Source organism: Cetorhinus maximus, chromosome 1 (assembly GCF_964194155.1).
Source record: "Cetorhinus maximus chromosome 1, sCetMax3.hap1.1, whole genome shotgun sequence".
Taxonomy (NCBI): Eukaryota; Metazoa; Chordata; class Chondrichthyes; order Lamniformes; family Cetorhinidae; genus Cetorhinus; species Cetorhinus maximus.
The window spans coordinates 249,338,424-249,361,726 of record NC_135879.1 but is presented as its reverse complement, the minus strand read 5'-3'; the positions used below and the strand labels follow the sequence as shown (position 1 = coordinate 249,361,726).

At 44.8% G+C, this 23,303-nt stretch overlaps 1 protein-coding gene across 1 annotated transcript in view; it reads right to left on the bottom strand.

The window, feature by feature from the left end:
• Positions 1 to 23,303, bottom strand: part of LOC144680358 (disintegrin and metalloproteinase domain-containing protein 12-like) — a 972,827-nt gene that overhangs the window by 248,410 nt on the left and 701,114 nt on the right. Inside the window, exons 9-10 of the mRNA XM_078541354.1 lie at positions 12,663 to 12,829; positions 3,875 to 3,959 (exon numbers count right to left, since the gene is read on the bottom strand). Coding sequence (XP_078397480.1) covers positions 3,875 to 3,959; positions 12,663 to 12,829 — 252 coding nt within the window. The remainder of the gene's footprint in view (positions 1 to 3,874; positions 3,960 to 12,662; positions 12,830 to 23,303) is intronic.

The window sequence follows — 23,303 nt, the reverse complement described above, 5'->3', positions numbered from 1 at the left end:
GCCTAGGACCAGAGGCTATAATCTCAGAGTAAGGAGGCACCCATTTAAAACAGAGACATAAGAACATAAGAACTAGGAGCAGGAGTCGGCAATTCAGCCCCTCGAGCCTGCCCCGCCATTCATTACGATCATGGCTGATCTCATTTCGGCCTCAACTCCAATTTCTTGCCCTCTCCCCATAACCTCTGAACCCATTACTAATTAAAAATCTGTCTATCTCCTCCTTAAATTTATTCAGCGTCCCGGTATCCACTGCAATCTGACGTAGTGAATTCAACACATTCATGACCCTTTGAGAAAAGTAATTCCTCTTCATCTCTGATTTAAATCTACCACCCCTTAACCTAAAACTATGGCCTCTCATTCTAGAATGCCCCACAAGGGGAAACATCCAATCCACGTCTACTTTGTCTTCCCCTTTAGCATCTTATATACCTCAATTAGATCTCCTCTCATCCTTCTAAACTCTAGCGAGTATATGCCTAAACTGCTCAACCTCTCCTCATAAGACAAGCCCCGCATCTCTAGAATCAATCTAGTGAACCTCCTCTGAACCACCTCCAGTGCAACTACATCCTCCCTCCAGCAAGGGGACCAAAACTGTGCACAGTACTCCAGGTGGGGTCTCACCAATGCCTTGCACAGTTGTAACAACACTTCCCTATTTTTATACTCTATTCCTTTAGCAATAAATGCCAAAATTCCATTTGCCTTCCTTATTACCTGCTGTACCTACATACTAGCTTTCGGTGATTCATGCACGAGGACACCCAGATCCATCGACACTGAAGCATTCTGAAGTTTCTCTCCATTTAAATGATGTCGCCTTTTTATTCTTCCGACCAAAATGGATAACCTCACACTTATCCACGTTAAACTCCATCAGCCAAATTTTGGCCCATTCACCTAACCTGTCCATGTCACTTTGTAAGACGAGGAGGAATTTCTTCTCTCAGATGGTAGTGAATCTGTGGAATTCTCTACCGTAGTGGGCTGCAGAGGCTGGGTCGTTAAGTATATTCAAGACTGAGATAGACAGATTTTTAATCAGTAAGGGAATCAAAGGTTATGGGGAGAAGGCAGGAAATTTGGAGTTGAGGATTTTCAGATCAGCCATGATCCCATTGAATGTAGGAGCAGACCTGATAGACTGAATGGCCAACATCCGCTCCTATTTCTTATGCTCTTATGATTACCATCGACCACCACCACCCCACCGATTCCCCAACCCAGCCAATGAATCAATAACCATGCTGATCACCAGTTGGAAGAATCACTGAGGGTGAGAAGGGAACAGAATTTACTCTGGGTGGGGTGATTCAATGCCCATCACAAATGTGGCTCAGAGCACCACTACTGACCAAGCTGCCTAAGTTCTGAAGGGCATAGGTGCTAGTCTGGCTCTCCAACAGGTGACAGAGCCAGCAATGTGAAGTTGAGGCAGATTGTATTGAATGGTGGAGCAGTTCGAGAGGCCTAATATTCTATTCACAGAATCACAGAGCAGAAGAGGCCCTTCGGCCAATCAGGTCTGCACCGACACATGAGAAACACCTGACCTACCTACCTAATCCCATTTACCAGCACTTGGCCCATAGCCTTGGATGTTATGACGTACCAAGTGCTCATCCAGGTATTTTTTAAACGATGTGAGGCAACCCGCCTCCACCACCCTCCCAGGCAGTGCATTCCAGACTGTCACCACCCTCTGGGTAAAAACGTTTTTCCTCACATCCCCCCTAAACCACCTGCCCCTCACCTTGAACATATGCCCCCTCGTAACTGAACCTTCAATTAAGGGGAACAGCTGCTCCCTATCCACCCTGTCCATGCCCCTCATAATCTTGTACACCTCAATCAGATCACCCCTCAGTCTTCTCTGCTCCAATGAAAATAACCCAAGTCTATCCAACCCCTCTTCATAACTTAAATGTTTCATCCCAGGCAACATCCTGGTGAATCTCCTCTGCACCCCCTCCAGTGCAATCACATCCTTCCTATGATGTGGTGACCAGAACTGCAGACAGTACTCCAGCTGTGGCCTCACCAAGGTTCTATAAAACTCCGACATGACCTCCCTACTTTTGTAATCTATGCCTCAATTGATAAAGGCAAGTGTCCCATATGCCTTTTTCCCCAACCCACTAACATGCCCCTCCACCTTCAGAGATCTGTGGACACACACGCCAAGGTCCCTTTATTCCTCAGAACTTCCTAGTGTCATGCCGTTCATTGAATACTTCCTTGTCAAATTACTCCTGCTAAAGTATATCACCTCACACTTTTCAGGGTTAAATTCCATCTGCCACTTATCTGCCCGTTTGACCTACCCATATGTATCTTCCTGTAGCCCAAGACACTCAACCTCACTATTAACCACCCAGCCAATCTTTGTATCATCCGCAAACTTACTAATCCTACCCCCCACATCGTCATCTATGTTGCTTATATAAATGACGAATAATCGGGGACCCAGCACAGATCCCTGTGGTACGCCACTGGACACTGGCTTCCAGTCACTGAAGCATCCTTCTGTCATCACCCTCTGCCTCCTACAACTAAGCCAATTATCAAATTACCCTGTATCTCATGTGCATTTACCTTCTTTATAAATCTCCCATGTGGGGCCTTGTCAAAGGCTTTGCTGAAATCCATATAAACGACATCAACTGCACTACCCTCATCTACACAACTGGTCATCTCCTCAAAAAATTCAATCAAATTTGTTAGGCATGACCTCCCTCTGACAAAGCCATGCTAACTATCCCTGATCCAACCTTGCCTCTCCAAGTGGAGATAGATACTCTCCTTCAGAATTTTCTCCAATAGTTTCCATACAACTGACGTGAGACTCACTGGTCTGTGGTTCCCTGTCTTATCTCTACAACCCTTCTTAAATAGCGGAACCACATTAGCTGTTCTCCAGTCCTCTGGCACCTCCCCCGTGGCCAGAGAGGAATTAAAAATTTTGGTCAGAGCCCCTGCAATCTCCTCCCTTGCCTCCCTCAGCAGTCTGTGACACAAATCACCCGGACCTGGAGATTTGTCCACTTTTAAGCCTGCCAACACCTCCAATACCTTGTCACTCCCTATATTAATTTGCTCAAGAACCTCGCAGTCTCTCTCCCCGAGTTCGATACCTTCACCCTCATTTTCTTGGGTGAAGACGGATGTGAAGAATTCACTCAACACTCTACCAACGTCCTCTGGCTTCACCCATAGATTTCCCCTTTGGTCCCTAATGGGCCCTACTCTTTCCCTGGTTATCCTCTTCCCATTGATATACTTATAGAATATGTTGGGATTTTCCCTACTTTTACCAGCCAGAGCTTTCTTATATCCCCTCTTTGCTCTCCTAATTTCATGCTTAATCTCCACCCTGCACTTTCTGTACTCCACTAATGCCTCCGCTGACTTGCTCCCCTTGTACCTGCTAAAAGCCTCTCTTTTCCTTCTCATCGTATCCTGAATATCTCTGGTCATCCAGTCATGAAATTGATTTTTGTTGTATATTGACTACAATTAATGTTTAATTTATGCTGATTTTGGATTGATTGTAAAAGTAAAAGTTATAAAAGTGAAATCTTGCTCTTTTTAAGGGGTCATTTGTTAAATTTGGTTCTTTTTGGTTGTTGATCTCCATGTGGATCATAACAGCTGTTAAATCATTGCACAAAATCATAGAACAAACATCCTTATTTCCTTCAGAGTGGACATCTCACTGTAGCAGATATTCTCCCATCAATCTTTTTGCTCAGTTTTAGCATTGAAGTCATCAGTGGTTTGAGGTTCTGTTCATTCTACCTCAACAATAGTAATGTGTTAGTTACAGTCCAAGTGGAATGGGGAAATAGAAGAAAGAATGGTTGCTCACCGAGTTTACTCCTCCAGAATCCTGCTTTGTACACATAACATTCATAATTGCCAAGCCTGCAATACCTTTCGAAAAAGTGATACCTCTGCAAAAGAGAAATCAATATAAACAGGAAAGAATGTTCTAGAATCAAAGGACAACTAACACTCCCCCATGGAAGTGATAAAGAGTCAATTTTTATAAATGGCACTGACGCACCTATACTTCCTCTACATTAGTCATGATTTAGTGCTCCAAAACTAGTTGCTGCTTGAGCCAGACTGTTCCAGTACAGCTACAACAATGGCACCTAACTAGCAATGTGGAAAGGCTCTGTTTGCTGACAATGCAATGACAGGGCATGCAATGGTCACACGTACAGTCACAGGGCGGAATCGTCCCAGATTTGTACAAAGTGTGGGAGCGGGTGGTTAAAATAAAGTTTTACCTTCCGGCTGCAATGATGGGTTTTCACTTTGTATCATTCCAAACCCACCACATTAGTTATGGAAACATGATGTTTCTCTCATTTCCCAACCACACCAACACCTCGCCGCTTCATCACGCCAGGCGCCATATTTAAAGTCCAACCATGTGAACACATCTCAGTGCTTCCAGTCCACAACTGCTGCAGGGAAGATGCCCAGGAAAGGCAAAAATACTGCAGCATCCAGGTTTAGCGACACGTCACTGCAACGCCTTTTGGATGCCATGAAGGCCCGCTGTGATGTCCTCTGTCCCCGTTCTGGCCGCAGGATGAGCAGTGGCTTGACCAACCAGGCTTGGGAGGTGGTGGCAGCGGTACCAATGTCCATCAAAAGAGGACAGCCACCCAGTGCCACAAGAGGATGAATGATCTCCTCCATTCCACCAGGGTCAGTCACTCTTCTCATCACCCTCAACTCACACACTCACAAACCCATCACACATTCACAGGGATCTGTGAATGTCCTTTAGGGAAGGGAATCTGCCGTCCTTACCTGGTCTGGCCTACATTGACTCCAGACCCACAGGAATGTGGTTGATTCTTAAGTGCCCTCTGAACTGGGGGCACCTAAGGGTGGGTAATAATTGCTGACCTGGCCAGCAATGCACACATACATAACCCAGGGCCTCCAAACAAGCCTTGAAGAAACCTCTGAAGAGGAATCTGAAGGCACACTCCTTTAAACCCCATCACAGCGCTCACTCACACCCTCGATCAGCACAGAGACAGATACCTCGGTAGGACCTAGCTTTAGAATAGCCTCGTGATCACAATCTGGTGAACACATCGCACTGTCTGATCCACAGCAGGCGGTGGCAGGGACCTCCCAGGTGTCCGGGACTCAGAGGACTGCTGGAGGCCAGAACGCTGCTGAATCTGAGTCAGATGACGAGCCTCTGGACTCGGTCATGTCACAGTTGCTGGAGCTGCAAAGGCAAGCTCGAGAACATCTGGAAGGGATGTCCACTGCACTCCTCAGATTGCAAGGCACGATGGAAGAGTCAGCCCATCTTCAGGCTGAGGTAATAGCACCAGCATGCTAATGCACTGAGGTCAACACTGGTAGGATGGTGGCCACCATGGAGACCTTTCTCCAGGATGATGCTCCTGCACTGCTGCACGGGCTCAACTCCATCGCTGATGCCATAGTTGGCCTTCAACAATATGTATGCGATAGGGGTACACACTTGATCTCAATCCAACTTCCCCTTCTCCTCAAGGAGTCAGCCAGGGTCCCTCGTGCACCTATGGGGAGGCGTATAGCTAGGGCACCAGGCTCCATAACCCTGATTACTTCTCCTGCAGGATGAAAGAGAGAGACGCGTGAGTTAGCATGGGTGTGCTAAGGACCTCTCTTAGTTAAGTCTGAAGGCCCCTTAACACATCCCAGAGAGTGCTGTCCACCAATTGGATAGCCAGAGATTGGTGTGCTGCATGGCCACCCGAAACCCCACCCACCTCCACCTGACCAATTGGCGGCAGCTTTTGTACTGCTTGCTGTGCTCTCAGCTCAGGTGCTGGCGTTCTCAATCACAATCTGTAACCTCATGGTCCAGCATATCCCCCACTCTACCATTACCATCAAGCCAGGGGATCAACCCTGGTTCAATGAAGAGTGCAGGAGGGCATGCCAGGAGCAGCACCAGGCATACCTAAAAATGAGCTTTGAAATTGGTGAAGCTATAACACAGGACTACTTGCATGCCAAACAGCATAAGCAGCAAGTGATAGACACGGCTAAGTGATCAAACAACCAATGGATCAGATCTAAGCTCTGCAGTCCTGCTACATCCAGTCATGAATGGTGGTGGACAATTAAACAATTCACTGGAGGAGGCTCGACAAATATCCCCATCCTCAATGATGGAGGAGCCCAGCACATCAGTGCAAAATATAAGGCTGAAGCATTTGCTACAATTTTCATCCAGAAGTGCCAAGTGAATGATCCATCTCAGCCTTCTCTGGAGGTCCCCAACATCACAGATGTCAGTCTTCAGCCAATTCAATTCACTCCTCATTTTCCCACTCAAGAAATGGCTGAAGGCACTAGATACTTCAAATGCTATGGACCCTGACAATATTCCGGCAATTGTACTGAAGACGTGCTCCAGATCTCGCTGCACCTCTAGCCAAGCTGATCTAGTGCAACTATAACACCAGCATCTAACCCGGTAATGTGGAAAATTGCCCAGGTATGTCCTATACACAAAAAGCAGGACTCTTCCAACCCAGCCAATTACAGCCCCATCAGTCTACTGTCAATCACCAGTAAAGTAGTGGAAGGGGTCATCAACAGTGTTATCAAGTGGCACTTGCTTAGCAATAACCTACTCACTGATGCCCAGTTTGGGTTCCACCAGGACCATTCAGCTCCTGACCTCATTACAGCCTTGGTTCAAACATGGACAAACGAGCTGAACTCCCGAGATGAGGTAAGAGTGACTGCCCTTGACATCAAGGCAGCATTTGACCGAGTGGCATCAAGGAGCCCTAGCAAAACTGGAGTCAATGTGAATCAGGGGAAAACCCTCCGCTGGTTGAAGTCATACCCAGCACAAAGGAAGATGGTTGTGGTTGTTGGAGGTCAGTCATCTCAGCTCCAGGGCATCACTGCAGGAGTTCCTCAGGGTAGTGTCCTCGGCCCAGCCATCTTCAACTGCTTCATCAATGACCTTCCTTCCATCATAAGGTCAGATGTGGGGATGTTCACTGATGATTGCGCAATGTCCAGCACCATTCGTGACTCCTCAGATACTGAAGCAGTCCATGTCCAAATGTAACAAGACCTGAACAATATCCTAGCTTGGGCTGACAAGTGACAAGTAACATTCACACCACACAAGTGCCAGGCAATGATTATCTCCAACAAGGGAGAATCTAATCATTGCCCCTTGATGTTCAATTGCATTACCATCACTGAATCCCCCACTATCAACATCCCAGGGTGTCAAGAAGATATAATAATTCTCATAATATTATTGGAATTTATTGTAAACTAGTGTAATAGTGGGATGTGTCTATATGTGTTTGTGTGCATGTGATTTAATTGAATTAGAGGCAGCTAATCTGGGTGCTTTGATCTAAGAAGAGAGTTTCGGTTTGAAATGTTCATTAGATAAACATGGAGAAGCTTAGAAACATAGGTGTCAAGGGAATATTTGTATTTCGAAAAAAACCTGACTAGATTGTTTTCAAAGGAGGGGTGAAATGTGTCACCTAGCCAGGTGAAGTTTGGGAATGGGTGTTTATTTTTCCCAAAGATTACTGGTAAAACTTAATGCTATGAGTGGGTTTTATTATCAAGGAGATAAAGTCCAAAGACATAGTGAAACAATGGATATTTCTTCTATTATAAAGGTTAATCCAGTTTTGTAAAAATCTATAGGACTTAGTGGTCTTGTTAGTACTGAATTCAGAGCACGCATCTCAAAATTTATACAAATTGCAAAACAAGTTGCGGCAGTTGTTTCAAGTTTCCCTTTGGGATTTGAACAGCTCAACATTTACCATTGGCTGTGCCATAACATAGTTGGTGGCTCAACCACGATATATTTGAAATTCCTTGGTTGGGTTGAAGTTGATACTAGTACGAGAAGCACTTTGAATTCAGGAGTTGGGGTGAGGTTTTTTTGCAGTGCTGAGACTGCAAGATGGCTTTGGGCAGTTACTCAGACTTGCCTGGGAGTTGAAGTTATAACTTTGGCTCGTTTACAAAAGGTAACTAAAATTAAGTTATTGGAATTGGTGGATAACTTACAATTGGCATTACCTGCAGGGGCTAAGAAAGCAGACATAATTGAAGGTATAGCACAGCATTTAAAGTTGGAAGTGATACCTGACACTAGTGCATCACAGCTGGAGGTATTGAGACTTCAGTTAGAAATAAAGAGGCTTGAATTCAAACAAGCAAAAGAACTGAGAAAACTTGAATTGGAGGCAAATGAAAAGGAAAAAAGAATTGGAAATGAAAAAACTGGAACTAGAGGCAGCAGAAAAAGAAAGGGAAAAAGAGAGATTATTTCAAAAAGAAATTGAAATCCGAAAACTTGATCTCCAGATGGAAATGTTAGCAATGGAAGAGAGAAATAAGGAAAGAGACAGAAAATGTTGGCTTAAAAGGCTGGAAGTCAAAAAATAGACCCCAGATTCTGAGGGAAGTTTTGATGATGAAAAAATCTCTAACATAAAACCCAGTGGGGAGATGTTTAAATTTATGCAAGCTCATCCAACGTTTGAGGAAAAAGATGTTGAAGCATTTCTATTTCATTTGAGAAGATAGCTGAACAGATGAAATGGCCACAGGAAAGCTGGACATTGTTATTGCAATCCAGGTTGGTAGGTAGGGCACATGAAGTATATGCTTCGCTATCTGAAGAGGTATCAGTGAATTGTGATGTGGTTAAAAAAGGCTATTTTGAGTGCATATGAGTTGGTCCCTAAGGCATACAGGCAGAAATTTAGGGATATGAGAAAACAGCCTGGGCAAACTTATATTGAGTTTGAAAGAGTAAAACAAAGTAATTTTCACTGGTGGATACGGGCAATAAAAATAGAGACAACATTTGCAGTTCTTAGAGAAGTAATTCTTTTGGATAAATTTAAAAATTCAATTCCTTCAGTAGTGAGAACTCATGTGGAGGAACAGAGGGTTCAAACATTAAGACAAGCAGCAGATAGCTGGTGACAATGAGATAGTTCATAGAGCTAAACCATTTTCTTGTTACCCTTTCAAATCGGAGAAGGATAGAAAGTGGGAAAGTGAAAGGAAGGTGGGTAGTCAGGGAAGAGACGGAGAAGGTGGAAATTCCCAAGAATTTTTTTTTTTCTCTCAGATTAAAAAGGAAAGTGCAGGGGCTAGAAATGACATTCGAAAATTGAGGTGCTTTCATTGTAATAAAGTTGGACACACAAACTCAGTGTGCTGGAAATTGCAGGCAAAATCTGTTAGAATTGTAGGGGTGTAGATAAGGTTCTAGAAGTAAGAGTGAGTAGGTCCTGAAGTTCAGGCACAGTGAAAAACAATGGCTTGTGTACAGATAAAGCAGAAGAATCAGTGGTAGGTAAGGATGTCGGAATGTGTTCACAATTTACCCAAGAAAATTCTGAGGAGCAGGTTGCAGAAATGTTCAGAGATTTTGTGTGCGAAGGAAAAGTCTTTCCATGTGTACAGGGTGGAGTAGATAAAGATGGTAAAATTTTAAGAGACACAGGGGCTAGTCAATCCTTAATGTTGTGGGATAGTGACATTTGTTGTTCAGAGGCAGTATTGCAGGAACAGGTGAAAATAAATGAGGTTCAAGGAAATACTAAACCTATTCCATCGTGAAAGGTAAATTTAAAGAGTAAGTGGAAAACCGGCCAAGTGACTTTTGGAGTGGTGGAAAAATTGCCCATTGCAGGAGTTCAATTCATTCTGGGCAATGATATAGCTGGATCACAAACTTAGGTGATGCCTATGGTAGTTGAGCAGCCTGTAGAGGTGTCTACAACAGAAATGTTAAAGAGAGAGTGTCCTGGTTTGTTTCCAGATTGTGTCTGGATTTAATCTATAAGGATGTTACCTTACCAAAGATGCAACTTCTACAGACACATCATGAATAGTTAAGTCTGTCTTCCCCAATTTATTTCTACAAACAGCTTTATGTGACTGCAATAGCTTTTCCAAATCACTTTGACAGTTGCCTGGAAGGTAAGTCAATATTACATTTAAATTTTCAAATACTCCCTCATTATCCAATTTGATTTGAGGAAAATCAATTTCAGAATCCTGCATTTCTACTTTCTCTTTTTCTACCACCACTAAGACCTCCTTTTGGTCCTCTTCCCTGTCAAAGTACTTTTTAAGCATATTTACATGACACACCCTCTGCTTCTTTCTTCTATCTGGAGTATTTATTAAATAATTCACTTCACTCAATTTCTTTTCAATCCTGTAAGGCCCAAGATACCCTGCCTTTAATGAGTCACCCAGTATTGGTAACAGAACTAGCACTTTCTCCCCATCAACAAAATCCTGAGCTGTAGCCTTCCTGTCTGTTTTCACTTTCATCACTTGCTGTGATGTCTTTAAATTTTCCTAGACAACTCACAGGCTCATAGGTTGAAACAAGAAAACCAAGAAGGACAGGCAGTTGAAAGACAGGAAGAAGGTGTTGAAATCCAATTAGCTGACAAAGTGTTTGATAACATTGTTCAAGAAGAAAGTCTAAAGGGCAATTCAGCTGAAGTGTTTAACTTAACACAGTTAGTGGAGTTACAGGAATACGATTTACAAATACAACATTTATATCAAGACAGCTTACTCAGAGGCAGAATGTATTCCAGAATGTTATTACCCTTAAAGGTAATATTTTAATGAGAAAATAGAGGCCGTATCATGTTTCAGCAAATGAAAACTGGAGGGAAGTACATCAGATTGTTATCCCATTTGGGTATAGAAATGATATTTTGAGGATAGCTCATGAAATTCCAAATGGGGGACATTAAGGAATTAGAAAGACACAGGCGAAGATACAAACATTTTTATTGACCTCAATTGCATAGGGATGTAGTCAAATTGTGTAGAACATGACACACATGTCACAGAATCACAGAATCGCACAGTGCAGAAGAGGCCCTTCGGCCCATCGAGTCAGCACCGACATGTGAGAAACACCTGACCTACTTACCTAATCCCATTTACCAGCACTTGGCCCATAGCCTTGAATGTTATGATGTGCCAAGTGCTCATCCAGGTACTTTTTAAAGGATGTGAGGCAACCCGCCTCCACCACCCTCCCAGGCAGCGCATTCCAGACCGTCACCACCCTCTGGGTAAAAAAGTTTTTCCTCACATCCCCCCTAAACCTCCTGCCCCTCACCTTGAACTTATTTCCCCTTGCAACTGACCCTTCAACTAAGGGGAACAGCTGCTCCCTATCCACTCTGTCCATGCCCCTCATAATCTTGTACACCTCGATCAGGTCGCCCCTCAGTCTTCTCTGTTCCAACGAAAACAACCCAAGTCTATCCAACCTCTCTTCATAACTTAAATGTTTCATCCCAGGTAACATCCTGGTGAATCTCCTCTACACCCCCTCCTGTGCAATCACATCCTTCCTATAATGTGGCGACCAGATCTGCACACAGTACTCCAGCTGTGGCCTCACCAAGGTTCTATACAACTCCAACATGACCTCCCTACTTTTGTAATCTATGCCTCAATTGATAAAGGCAAGTGTCCCATATGCCTTTTTCACCACCCCACTAACATGCCCCTCCGCCTTCAGAGATTTATGGACACACACACCAAGGTCCCTTTGTTCCTCAGAACTTCCTAGTGTCATGCCATTCATTGAACACTTCCTTGTCAAATTACTCCTCCTATCACTATTGATCTTCCATTCTTCTTTCTTCCCTCCTGTGCAGCTGAGCCATGTGTGGTGCCACGGACTTGGCTCTGGCTTCACTTCGCTGAGGAACCATTGCCCTCACCTGTATCCAAAACAGGAAACCGGTTATCTAGCGAGATGTACTCAGGGGTCTCTTGTGCTACCTGCGTGATCTTCCTACACTGTTGATGGTCAGCCATTCCCTCTCTGCCTGCATTCTCACAACCTCCCCAAATATGCTGTCCACTTAGTTCTCAGAACTTACGGATGAGCCGCAGTGACTCCAGCCATTGCTTGAGTTTCAAAACCCATGTTTCTGCAGCTGTTGATACTTCCTGCACATGTGGTCATCTAGGCCACATGAAGCATCCATGACTTCCAACTTGTTTCAAGATGGACTTTTCACTTGGCCAAGCTTTACTACTATGCCGAAACTTCACTTTACTTACCTTAACTTTTCTTTAACTTAACTTAATGATAGCCTATTGGATAACCTTTCCAATACCTCCTCCTTTTAAATTTTAAACCCTTCTTGTGACTGAGTTACCTTCTCTTTTAACATGACTTTGGTAGCATCTTCTTCCTTGGTAAAGACAGACGTACAGAATAAATTTAGTTCCTCAGTTACACCCTGTCTCCATGTGTAAATCCCCTTTTGTACCCTCGTCGGCCCTTCTCCTCGCTTTACCATCCTTATACTATTTATATGCGTATAGAAGACTTTGGGATTCCCTTTTACGTTAGCATCTTTTCATACTTCCTCTTTGCTTCTCTGGTTTGCTTTTTCACCTCCCCACTGAACTTTTATATCCAGCTTGCTTCTCAATTGTATTTTCTACTTGACATCAATCATAAACATACTTTTTCTTCCTTCTCTTAATTTTTATCTCTTTTATCAAAGGTTAGTTGCCAAATTTATGATGGGAGATTCATTCGCACGTCAGGTACCCACGTGATGAGCTGGGCGTTATCATTGTGCATTCGTGGTAGAAGATTAGTCTGCCTCCACTTGAGAAATCTGTGCAAAGTTATTGAAGCACCCCTGTCCATTGCGATCTGGTTTGTGGTCCACACCTCTACACCAATCAGAGCAACACGAATATTAAATGGTCTGTAGTACTGGAAAAGACAGAAGCGTTAGTAACTCAGGTGATTGAATTCACTTGAAACTAATGGTCTGAAATGGATGGAAGTCTAAATTCAACCAAACTATGCATTAAAACTACAATCATCGAGGAAAATGGTTATAACACTGAAGGAAGCCATTCGACCCATCATTTCATGCCAGCTCTCTGCAAGAGAAACTCAGCCAGTTCCATACCCTTGCCTTTTCCCTGTAGATCTGCAAATCTGATCTTTTCAGATAAATATCCAATTCCTTTTACTCACTGCCAAAAAGAGGTAAGAATGCTGCATCCCTAGCCATCTATCCGGCAACATGGAAAATTATCCAGGTATGTCCTGTAATCAAAAAGCAGGGCAAATACAACCCATCCAATTACCGTGCAATCAGTCTATGCTCCATCATTAGTAGGTGGAGGGAGAGTACTCATCGTTAGTAACGTGGTGTGAGGGGTCATCAGCATTGCTATCAATCGGCACTTGCTTAGCAATGGTTTGTTCATGATGCTCAGTTTGGGTTCCGCCAGGACCACTCAGCTACTGACCACATTACAGCCTTGGCTCAAACACGGACAAAGGAGCTGAACTCCAGAGGTGAGGTGAGAGTGACTGCCCTTGACATCAAGGCAGCATTTAAATGAATGTAAATCAAGGAGCCCAAAGAAACCTGGAGTCAATGGGAATCAGGAGGAAAACTCTCTGTTGCAATCATACCTAGCACAAAGGAAGATGGTTGTGGTTGTTGGAGGTCAGTCATCTCAGCTCCAGGACATCACTGCAGGAGTTCCTCAGGGCAGTGTCCTCGGTCCAACCATCTTCAGCTGCTTCATCAATGACCTTCCTTCCATCATAAGGTCAGAAGCGGGGATGTTCGCTGATGATTGCACAATGTTCAGCACCATTCGCGACTCCTCAGATACTGAAGCAGTCCATGTCCAAATGCAGCAAGGCCTGGACAATATCCAGGCTTAGGCCGACAAGTGGTGAGTAACATTCAGGCCACACAAGTGTCAGGCAACGACCATCTCCAACAAGAGATAATTTAACTACCATCCCTTGACATTCAATGGCATTCAGGGTAGGAGATGGTATAGTGGTAATGTCTCTGGAATGGTATACCGGAGACCAGAGATAATCCTCTGGGGACCTGGGTTTGAATCCTACCACGGCAGATGGTGAAATTTGAATTCAAATCTGGAATTCAAAGTCTGATGATGATCACAAAACCCATTGCTGATTGTGTTAAAAACCCACCCGGTTCACTAATATCGTATAGGGAAGGAAATCTGCTGTCCTTACCTGGTCTGGCCTACATGTGACTCCAGACAACAGCAATGTGGTTGACTCTTAAATGCTGCCTGAACAAGGGCAGTTAGGGATGGGCAATAAATTCTGGCCTAGCCAGGATTGTCATTGTGGTTAATGAATCCCCCACTATCAACATCCTGGGGGTTACCATTTATCAGAAACTGAACTGCACTAGACATATCAATACCGTGGCTACAAGAGCATGTCAGAAGCTAGGAATACTCATAGACATTTACAACATAGAAGGAGGCCATTCAGCCCAATATGTCCGCACTGGTCAACAAAGATTTTTTTAATATTCATTCACGGGATGTGGGCTTCGCTGGCTGGGCCAGCATTTATTGCTCATTCCCTAGTTGCCCTTGAGAAGGTGGTGGTGAGCTGCCTTCTTGAACCGCTGCAGTCCATGTGGTGTAGGTACACCCACAGTGCTGTTAGGAAGGGAGTTCCAGGATTTTGACCCAGCGACAGTGAAGGAACAGTGATATATTTCCAAGTCAGGATGGTGAGTGATTTGGAGGGGAACTTACAGCTGGTGGTGTTCCCATCTATCTGCTGCCCTTGTCCTTCTAGATGATAGTGGTGATGGGTTTGGAAGGTGCTGTCGAAGCAGCCTTGGTGAATTCCTGCAGTGCATCTTGTAGATGGTATACACTGCTGCTACTGTGTGTCAGTGGTGGAGGGAGTGAATGTTTGTTGATGTGAATGTTTGTTGATTGTGGATGCCCAATCAAGTGGGCAGCTCTGTTCTGGACAGTGTCAAGCTTCTTGAGTGTTGTGGGAGCTGCACTCATCCAGGCAAGTGGGGAGTATTCCATCACACTCCTGACTTGTGCCTTGTAGATGGTGGACAGGCTTTGGGGAGTCAGGAGGTGAGTTACTCGTCGCAGGATTCCTAGCCTCTGACCTGCTGTTGTAGCCACAGTATTTATATGGCTAGTCCAGTTCAGTTTCTGGTCAATGGTAACCCCCAGGATGTTGACAGTGAGGGATCTGACCACATTAATCCCATTTTCCAGCGCTTGGCTCTTAGCCCCGGAGGATATTGCAATGCAAGTGACTATCTAAATACTCCTTAAATGTTACGAGAGTTTCTGACTCAGCCACCCTTTCAGGTAGTGAGTGCCTGACTCCTACCACCCTCTGGGTGAAAAAAGTTGTCCCCGACACCGCCCCCTTTGCCTTTACAGGAAAATATTTGCCCTGTACCCTTCCTATTTCCTCCTTGAATGCCTCCCACTGCTCTGACACAGTTTTATCTGCAAGTAGCTGCTCCCAGTTCACTTGGGCCAAATCGTATCTCATCTTAGTAAAATCAACATTCCCCCAGTTTAGAACTTTTATTCCCAGCCCAACCTTATCCTTTTCCATAACTATCCTAAATCTAACTGTGTTGTGGTCACTATCTTCAAAATGCTCCTCTACTGATACGCCTTCCACCTGCCTGGGCTCATTTCCGAATATATCCAGAACTGCCCCCCCACTTGCTGGGTTTTCTACGTACTGGCTAAAAAGGTTCTCCTGGATACTACTTAAGAATTTTGCTCCCTTCCTAACTAACCCAGTTAATATTTGGGTAGTTCAAATTCCATACTATTATTGCCTTATTATTCTTACACTTCCCTGAAATTTGATTACATATTTGATTCCCTATCTCTCCCTGACTGTTTGGGGGCCTATAATACATACCCAACAGCGTGTTTGCCCCTATTGTGCTTTTCACTTCTAGCCATATGGCCTCATTTGATGATTCTTCCAAGATATCATCCATCCTCACTGCTATAATTGATTCCTTGATCAATATTGCGAACCCCCCTCCTCTTCCCTCTATCTGGTCTAAAGTCCCTATAACCAGGAATGTTGAGTGCCAGTCCTGCCCTTCTTTTACAAAAACAAAAATAGCTGGAAAAACTCAGCAGGCAGCATCTGCAAAGAGGAACACAGTTAACGTTTCGAGTCCAAATGACTCTTCGTCAGAACTAAAGAAATATAGAAATGAGGTGAAATATAAGCTGGTTGAGGGGGGTGGGACAGGTAGAGCTGGATAGAGGACCAGTGATAGGTGGAGATAACCAAAAGATATCATAGACAAAAGGACAAAGAGGTGTTGATGGTGGTGATATTATCTAAGGAATGTGCTAATGGGGACATTAAGGGTAGCAAGCAGGAAAAACAAGGTACAGATAGCCCTAGCGAGGGTGGGGTAGGGGGAAGGGATTAAAATGGGCTAAAAGGTGGAGATAAAACGATAGATCGAAATAAATTTAAAAATAGGTGGGAAAGGAAAAATATATTTAAAAATTTATAAATTATTGGAAAAAGGGGGGGATTGGAAAGGGGATGGGGATGGAGGAGAGAGTTCATGATCTAAAATTGTTGAACTCAATATTCAGTCCGGAAGGCTGTAAAGTGCCTAGTCGGAAGATGAGGTGCTGTCCCTCCAGTTTGCGTTGAGCTTCACTGGAACAATGCAGCAGGCCAAGGACAGACATGTGGGCATGAGAGCAGGGTGGAGTGTTGAAATGGCAAGCAACAGGGAGGTCTAGGTCATGCTTGCGGACAGACCGAAGGTGTTCCACAAGTCGGTCACCCAGTCTGCGTTTGGTCTCTCCAATGTAGAGGAAACCGCATTGGGAGCAGCGAATGCAGTAGACTAAATTGAGGGAAGTGCAAGTGAAGCGCTGCTTCACATGAAAAGAGTGTTTGGGCCCTTGGACGGCGAAGAGGGAGAAAGTAAAGGGGCAAGTGTTGCACCTTCTGCGGTTGCATGGGAAGGTGCCGTGGGAGGGGACTGAGGTGTAGGGGTGATGGAGGAGTGGACCAGGGTGTCCTGGAGGGAACGATCCCTGCAGAATGTCGCCGGGGGTGGTGAAGGGAAGATGTGTTTGGTGGTGGCATCATGTTGGAGTTAGCGGAAATGGCGGAGGATGATCTTTTGAATGCAGAGGCTGGTGGGGTGATAAATGAAGACAAGGGGGACCCTATCATGTTTCTGGGAGAGAGAGGAAGGAGTGAGGGCGGATGCGCGAGAGATGGGCCGGACACGGTTGAGGGCCCTGTCAACCATCGTGGGTGGAAAACCTCGGTTTAGGAAGAAGGAAGACATGTCAGAGGAACTGTTTTGGAAAGTGGCATCATCAGAACAGATGCGACGGAGGTGAACGAATGGGATAGAGTCCTTACAGGAAGCGGGGTGTGAGGAGCTGTAGTCGAGGTAGCTATGGGAGTTGGTAGGCTTGTAATGGATATTGGTGGACAGTCTATCACCAGAAATTGAGACAGAGAGGTCAGGGAAGGGAAGGGAAGTGTCAGTGATGGACCATGTGAAAATGATGGAGGGGTGGAAATTGGAAGCAAAATTAATAAATTTTTCCAGATCCAGACGAGAGCGTGAAGCAGCACCGAAGTAATCATCGATGTACTGGAGAAAGAGTTGTGGGAGGGGGCCGGAGTAGGACTGGAACAAGGAATGTTCCACATACCCCATAAAGAGACAGGCATAACTGGGGCCCATGCGGGGACCCATAGCCACACCTTTTATTTGGAGGAAGTGAGAGGAGTTTAAGGATAAATTGTTCAGTGTGAGAACAAGTTCAGCCAGATAGAGGAGAGTAGTGGTGGATGGGGATTGTTCGGGCCTCTGTGCGAGGAAGAAGCGGAGACCATCCCGGTGGGGGATGGAGGTGTAGAGGGATTGGACGTCCATGGCGAAGAGGAGGCGGTTGGGGCCAGGAAATTGGAAATTGTTGATATGATGTAGGGTGTCAGAGGAATCACGGATGTAGGTGGGAAGGAACTGGACAAGGGGAGAGAGAATGGAGTCAAGATAGCAAGAAATGAGTTCCGTGGGGCAGTAACAGGTTGACACGATCGGTCTGCTGGGACAGTCCTGTTTTTGCCCTTCTTTGAGCCAATTCTCGGTCATATCTATCATATCATACTCCCACATGCCTATCTGTGCCCTATGGCGAGTAACTCATCTCCTGACTCCCCAGTGCCTCTCTAACCTCGACAGGGCACAAGTCAGGAGTGTGATGGAATACTCTCCACTTGCCTGGTTGATTGGAGCTCCAGTAACACTCAAGAAGCTTAATACTATCCAGGACAAAGCAGCCCGCTTGATTGGCACCACATCCACAAACATTCAATCCCTCCACCACCATCGCACAGTGGCAGCAGGCTCTACAAGGTGCACTACAGGAACTCACCAAGCCTCTTTAGACAGTACCTTCCAAACCCACAGCCACTACCATCTAGAAGGGCAAGGGCAGCAAATAGATGGGAACACCACCGCCTGGAACTTCTCCTCCAAGTCACTCACCATCCTGACTTGGAAATATATCACCGTTCCTTCACTGTCGCTGGGTCAAAATTCTGAAACTCCCTCCCTAACAGCACTGTGGATGTACCTACACCATATGAACTGCAGCGATTCAAGAAGATAACTCACCACCACCTTCTCAAGGGTAATTAGGGATGGACAATAAATGCTGGCCTAGCCAGCAATGCCCACACCCCATAAATGAATTTTAAAAAAGCTTCATTCTGTGAACCTTGTGCCTCTGTTAGAGCTGCAGCTATTCCTGCCTCCCTCACTGAGAGGGCCAATTTTAGTTCTTTCACCATCTGCTCTATCTTAGCCAGGCACCTTTCTGTTTCATCCACCATGATTCCATGCCTGTGTGGTGGAATCTCATTCTGACACTAAAATATAGCGTGAGATTTAAGCACATGGACTGCACAAAGATTAAAAAACCAAGGTTACTTTATTCAACCGGCATCAAAGTTGTATAAACAAATTGTTGAAGATGGCAGGGCAAGTTGACAAAGCGATTCATAAGGCATACAGGATTCTTGGATTTATAAATAGAGGGAAAAGCACAAAAGCGTGGCAGTTATGGTGATCTTTTAGTAAACGCTGGTTCAGTCTCAACTGGAGTATTTAAGAAGAATATGAAGAGGTTGGGTGCTGTACAAAAGATTTACAAGAATGGTTCCAGGGTGAGGAACTTCAGTTGTGATGGATAAATTGGAGAAGATGAGGCTGTACTTTTTGCAGAAAAAGCCGAGAAGTTTTGATAGGAGTATTCAAAGTCAGGAGGGGTCTGGACAGAGTAGAAAGAGAGAAACTGTTCCTATTGGTGGAAGGGTTGAGAACCAGAGGACACCTATTTAAGGTTATTTGCAAACACACAGAGGTGACATGAGGAAAGCTTTCTGCAGTAAGTGGTGATGATCTGGAATAAACTGCCTGGGATTGTGGTGGAGGTAGATGCAATCACAGGATCACACAGTGCAGAAGAGGCCCTTCAGCCCATCGGGTCTGCACCGACACGTGAGAAACACCTGACCTAATTACCTAATCCCATTTACCAGCACTTGGCCCATAGCCTTGAATGTTATGATGTGCCAAGTGCTCATCCAGGTACTTATTAAAGGTTGTGAGGCAGCCCACCTCCATCATCCTCCCAGGCAGTGCATTCCAGACTGTCACCACCCTCTGGATAAAAATGTATTTCCTCACATCCCCCCTAAACCTCCTGCCCCTCACCTTGAACTTATATCCCCTCATGACTGACACTTCAACTAAGAAGAACAGCTGCTCCCTGTCCACCCTGTCCATGCCCCTCATAATCTTGTACACCTCGACCAGGTTGCCCTTCAGACTTCTCTGCTCCAACGAAAACAACCCAAGTCTATCCAACCTCTTTTCATAACTTAAATGTTTCATCCCAGGCAACACCCTGGTGAATCTCCTCTGCACCCCCTCCAGTGCAATCACATCCTTCCTATAATGTGGTGACCAGAACTGCACACAGTACTCCAGCTGTGGCCTCACCAAGGTTCTATACAACTCCAACATGATCTCCCTACTTTTGTAATCTATGCCTCGATTGATAAAGGCAAGTGTCCCATATGCCTTTTTCACCACCCCACTAACATGCCCCTCCGCCTTCAGAGATCTATGGACACACACAACAAGGTCCCTTTGTTCCTCAGAGCTTCCTAGTGTCAAGCCATTCATTGAATACTTCCTTGTCAAATTACTCCTAAGGTATATCGCCTCACACTTTTCAGGGTTAAATTCCATCTGCCACTTATCTGCCCATTTGACCATCCCGTCTACATCTCCCTATAGGCCAAGACATTCAATCTCACTGTTAACCACCCATCCAATCTTTGTGTCATCCGCAAACTTACTAATCTTACCCCCCACATAGTCATCTATGTCGTTTATATAAATAACAAATAATAGGGGACCCAGAACAGATCCCTGTGGCCTCTGGACACTGGCTTCCAGTCACTAAAGCATCCTTCTGTCATCACCCTCTGTCTCCTACAACTAAGCCAATTCTGAATCCACCTTATCAAATTACCCTGTATCCCCTGTGCATTTGCCTTCTTTATAAGTCTTCCATGTGGGACCTTGTCAAAGGCTTTGCTGAAATCCATATAAACTACATCAACTGCACTCCCTTCATCTATATACCTGTTCACCTACTCAAAAAATTCAATCAAATTTGTTAAGCATGACCTCCCTCTGACAAAGCCTTGATGACTATCCTTGGTCAAACCTTGCCTCTCCAAGTGGAGATATATTCTCTCCTTCAGAATTTTCTCCAATAGTTTCCCTACCACTGACGTGAGACTCACTGGTCTGTAGTTCCCTGGCTTATCTCTACAACCCTTCTTAAATAGTGGAACCAAATTAGCTGTTCTCCAGTCCTCTGGCACCTCCCCCGTGGCCAGAGAGGAATTAAAAATTTGGGTCAGAGCCCCTGCGATCTCCTCTCTTGCCTCCCTTAGCAGTCTGGGACACAAATCATCTGGACCTGGAGGTTTGTCCACTTTTAAGCCTGCCAACACCTCCAATACCTTGTCACTCCCTATATCAATTTGCTCAAGAACCTCGCAGTCTCTCTCCCCGAGTTCGATACCTTCATCCTCATTCTCTTGGGTGAAGACGGATGTGACGTATTCGTTCAACAAGTCATGGCTTTCAAAGATGAATTGGACAATTGTATAAGAAGAAAAAAAGGAGTACAGTGAAAAATCGTGAGAATGGGACTAACCAAGCTGCCCTTGCAGAGATCCAGCACTGATGTGACATAGAACCATAGAACCACAGAAAAGTTATGGCACAGAAAGGGGCCATTCAGCCTATTGTGCCTGCATCAGCCAAAAAAGAAAGAAACTAACCACCCATTGTCATCCCACTTCCAGCACCTGGTCCGTAGCCTTGCAGGTTACAGCACTTTATGTGCAGATCCAGGTAACTTTTAAATGAGCTGAGGGTTTCTGCCTCCGTCACCAAACCAGGCAGTGAATTCCAGACACACACCACCCTCTGGTGAAGAAGGTTTTCCTCATGTACCCTGTAATCCTCCGACCAATCACCTTAAATCTGTGCCCCTGGTAACTGACCTCTCCACCAGGGGAAACAGGGCACTCCCGTCTACTCTATCCAGGCCCCTCATAATCTTGCACAACTCAATCTGGTCATCCCTCAGCCTCCTCTGTTCTAAGGAAAACAACCCTAACCCATCCAATCTTTCCTCATAGCTGCAATTTTAAAGCCTTGGCAACATTCTTGTGAATATCCGCTGTACTCTTTCCAGTGCAATTGTGTCTTTGCTGTAATGTGGTGACCAGAACTGTAAACAAAATTCCAGCTGTGATTTAACCAGCATTTTATACAGTTCCATCATTACACCCCTGCTTTTGTATTCAATACCTCGTCCAAAAAAGGAAAACATTCCATATGTTTTCTTTACCACCTTATCCAACTGTCCTACCACCTTCAGGGACCTGTGGACATGCACTCCAAGGTCTCTCACTTCCTCCACTTCTCTCAATGTGGTTCCATTTATTGTGTATTCCCTTGCTTTGTTTTTCCTCCCCAAATGCATTACCTCACTCTTCTCCGGATTGAATTCCATTTGCCACTTTTCCACCCACTCAACCAAACCAACAGGCAACAGCTATCCTCTCACTATAAACTGTGCAGCCAATTTTGGTTTCATCTGCAAATTTCCCAATCACGCCACACACATTGAAGTCCAAATTATTAATATGTGGAATAAACAGCAATGGGTCCAACTCTGGGCCCTGTGGAATGCTGCTGGAAACTGCTTTCCAATTACAAAAACATCCATTGACCATCACCTTTGTTTCCTGTTGCTGAGCCACTTTTGGATCCAACTCACCACATTTCCCCGTATCTCATGAACTTACACATTTCTGACCAGTCTGCCATGTAGGACATTGTCAAATGCCTTCCTGAAATTCATGTAGACAACATCGACTGCATTAACTTCCCTTAACAAAACCAGGCTGACGAGCTCTGATTAATTCATGCCTTTCTAAGTCACAGATTATCCTGTCTCTCAGAATTTATTCTAACAATTTGCCCAATACCAAAGTCAGGCTGAGCAGCCTATAGTTATTTAGCTTATCTCTCGCACCCTTTTTAAATAATGGTAAAACATTCGCAGGCCTTCAATCTTCTGGTGCCTCACCTGTATCTAGTGAGGTTTGGAAAATGATCCTCAGAGCATCCGCTATTTCCTCCCTGGCTTCCTTTAACAGCCTGGGATACAATCCATCGGCCCTGGTAATATATCCACCTTCAAGGATGCCAGTCTCTCCAGTACATCCTCTCTCACTATGCTTTTGTATCTAATGTTTCAGATCCTCCTCCTTGACTAGAATGTCTGCATCATCCCTCTCCTTTGTGAAGACAGAGAAGACAAAGTACCCATTAAGAACCTTGCCTACATCTTCTGCACCAATGCACGAGTTGCCTTGTACATCTCTGATAGGTCCTACTTTTTCCTTATTTTCTTCTTACTCTTAATGTACTGGTAAAACATCTTTGGGTTTTAGAACATAAGAACTAGGAGCAGGAGTAGGCAATTCAGCCCCTCGAGCCTGCCCCGCCATTCATTACGATCATGGCTGATCTCATTTCGGCCTCAACTCCAATTTCCCACCCTCTCCCCATTACCTTTCCATCCATTACTAATTAAAAATCTGTCTATCTCCTCCTTAAATTTATTCAGCGTCCCGGCATCCGCTGCGCTCTGAGGTAGTGAATTCCACAGATTCATAACCCTTTGAGAAAAGTAATTCCTCCTCATCTCTAATTTAAATCTACCATCCC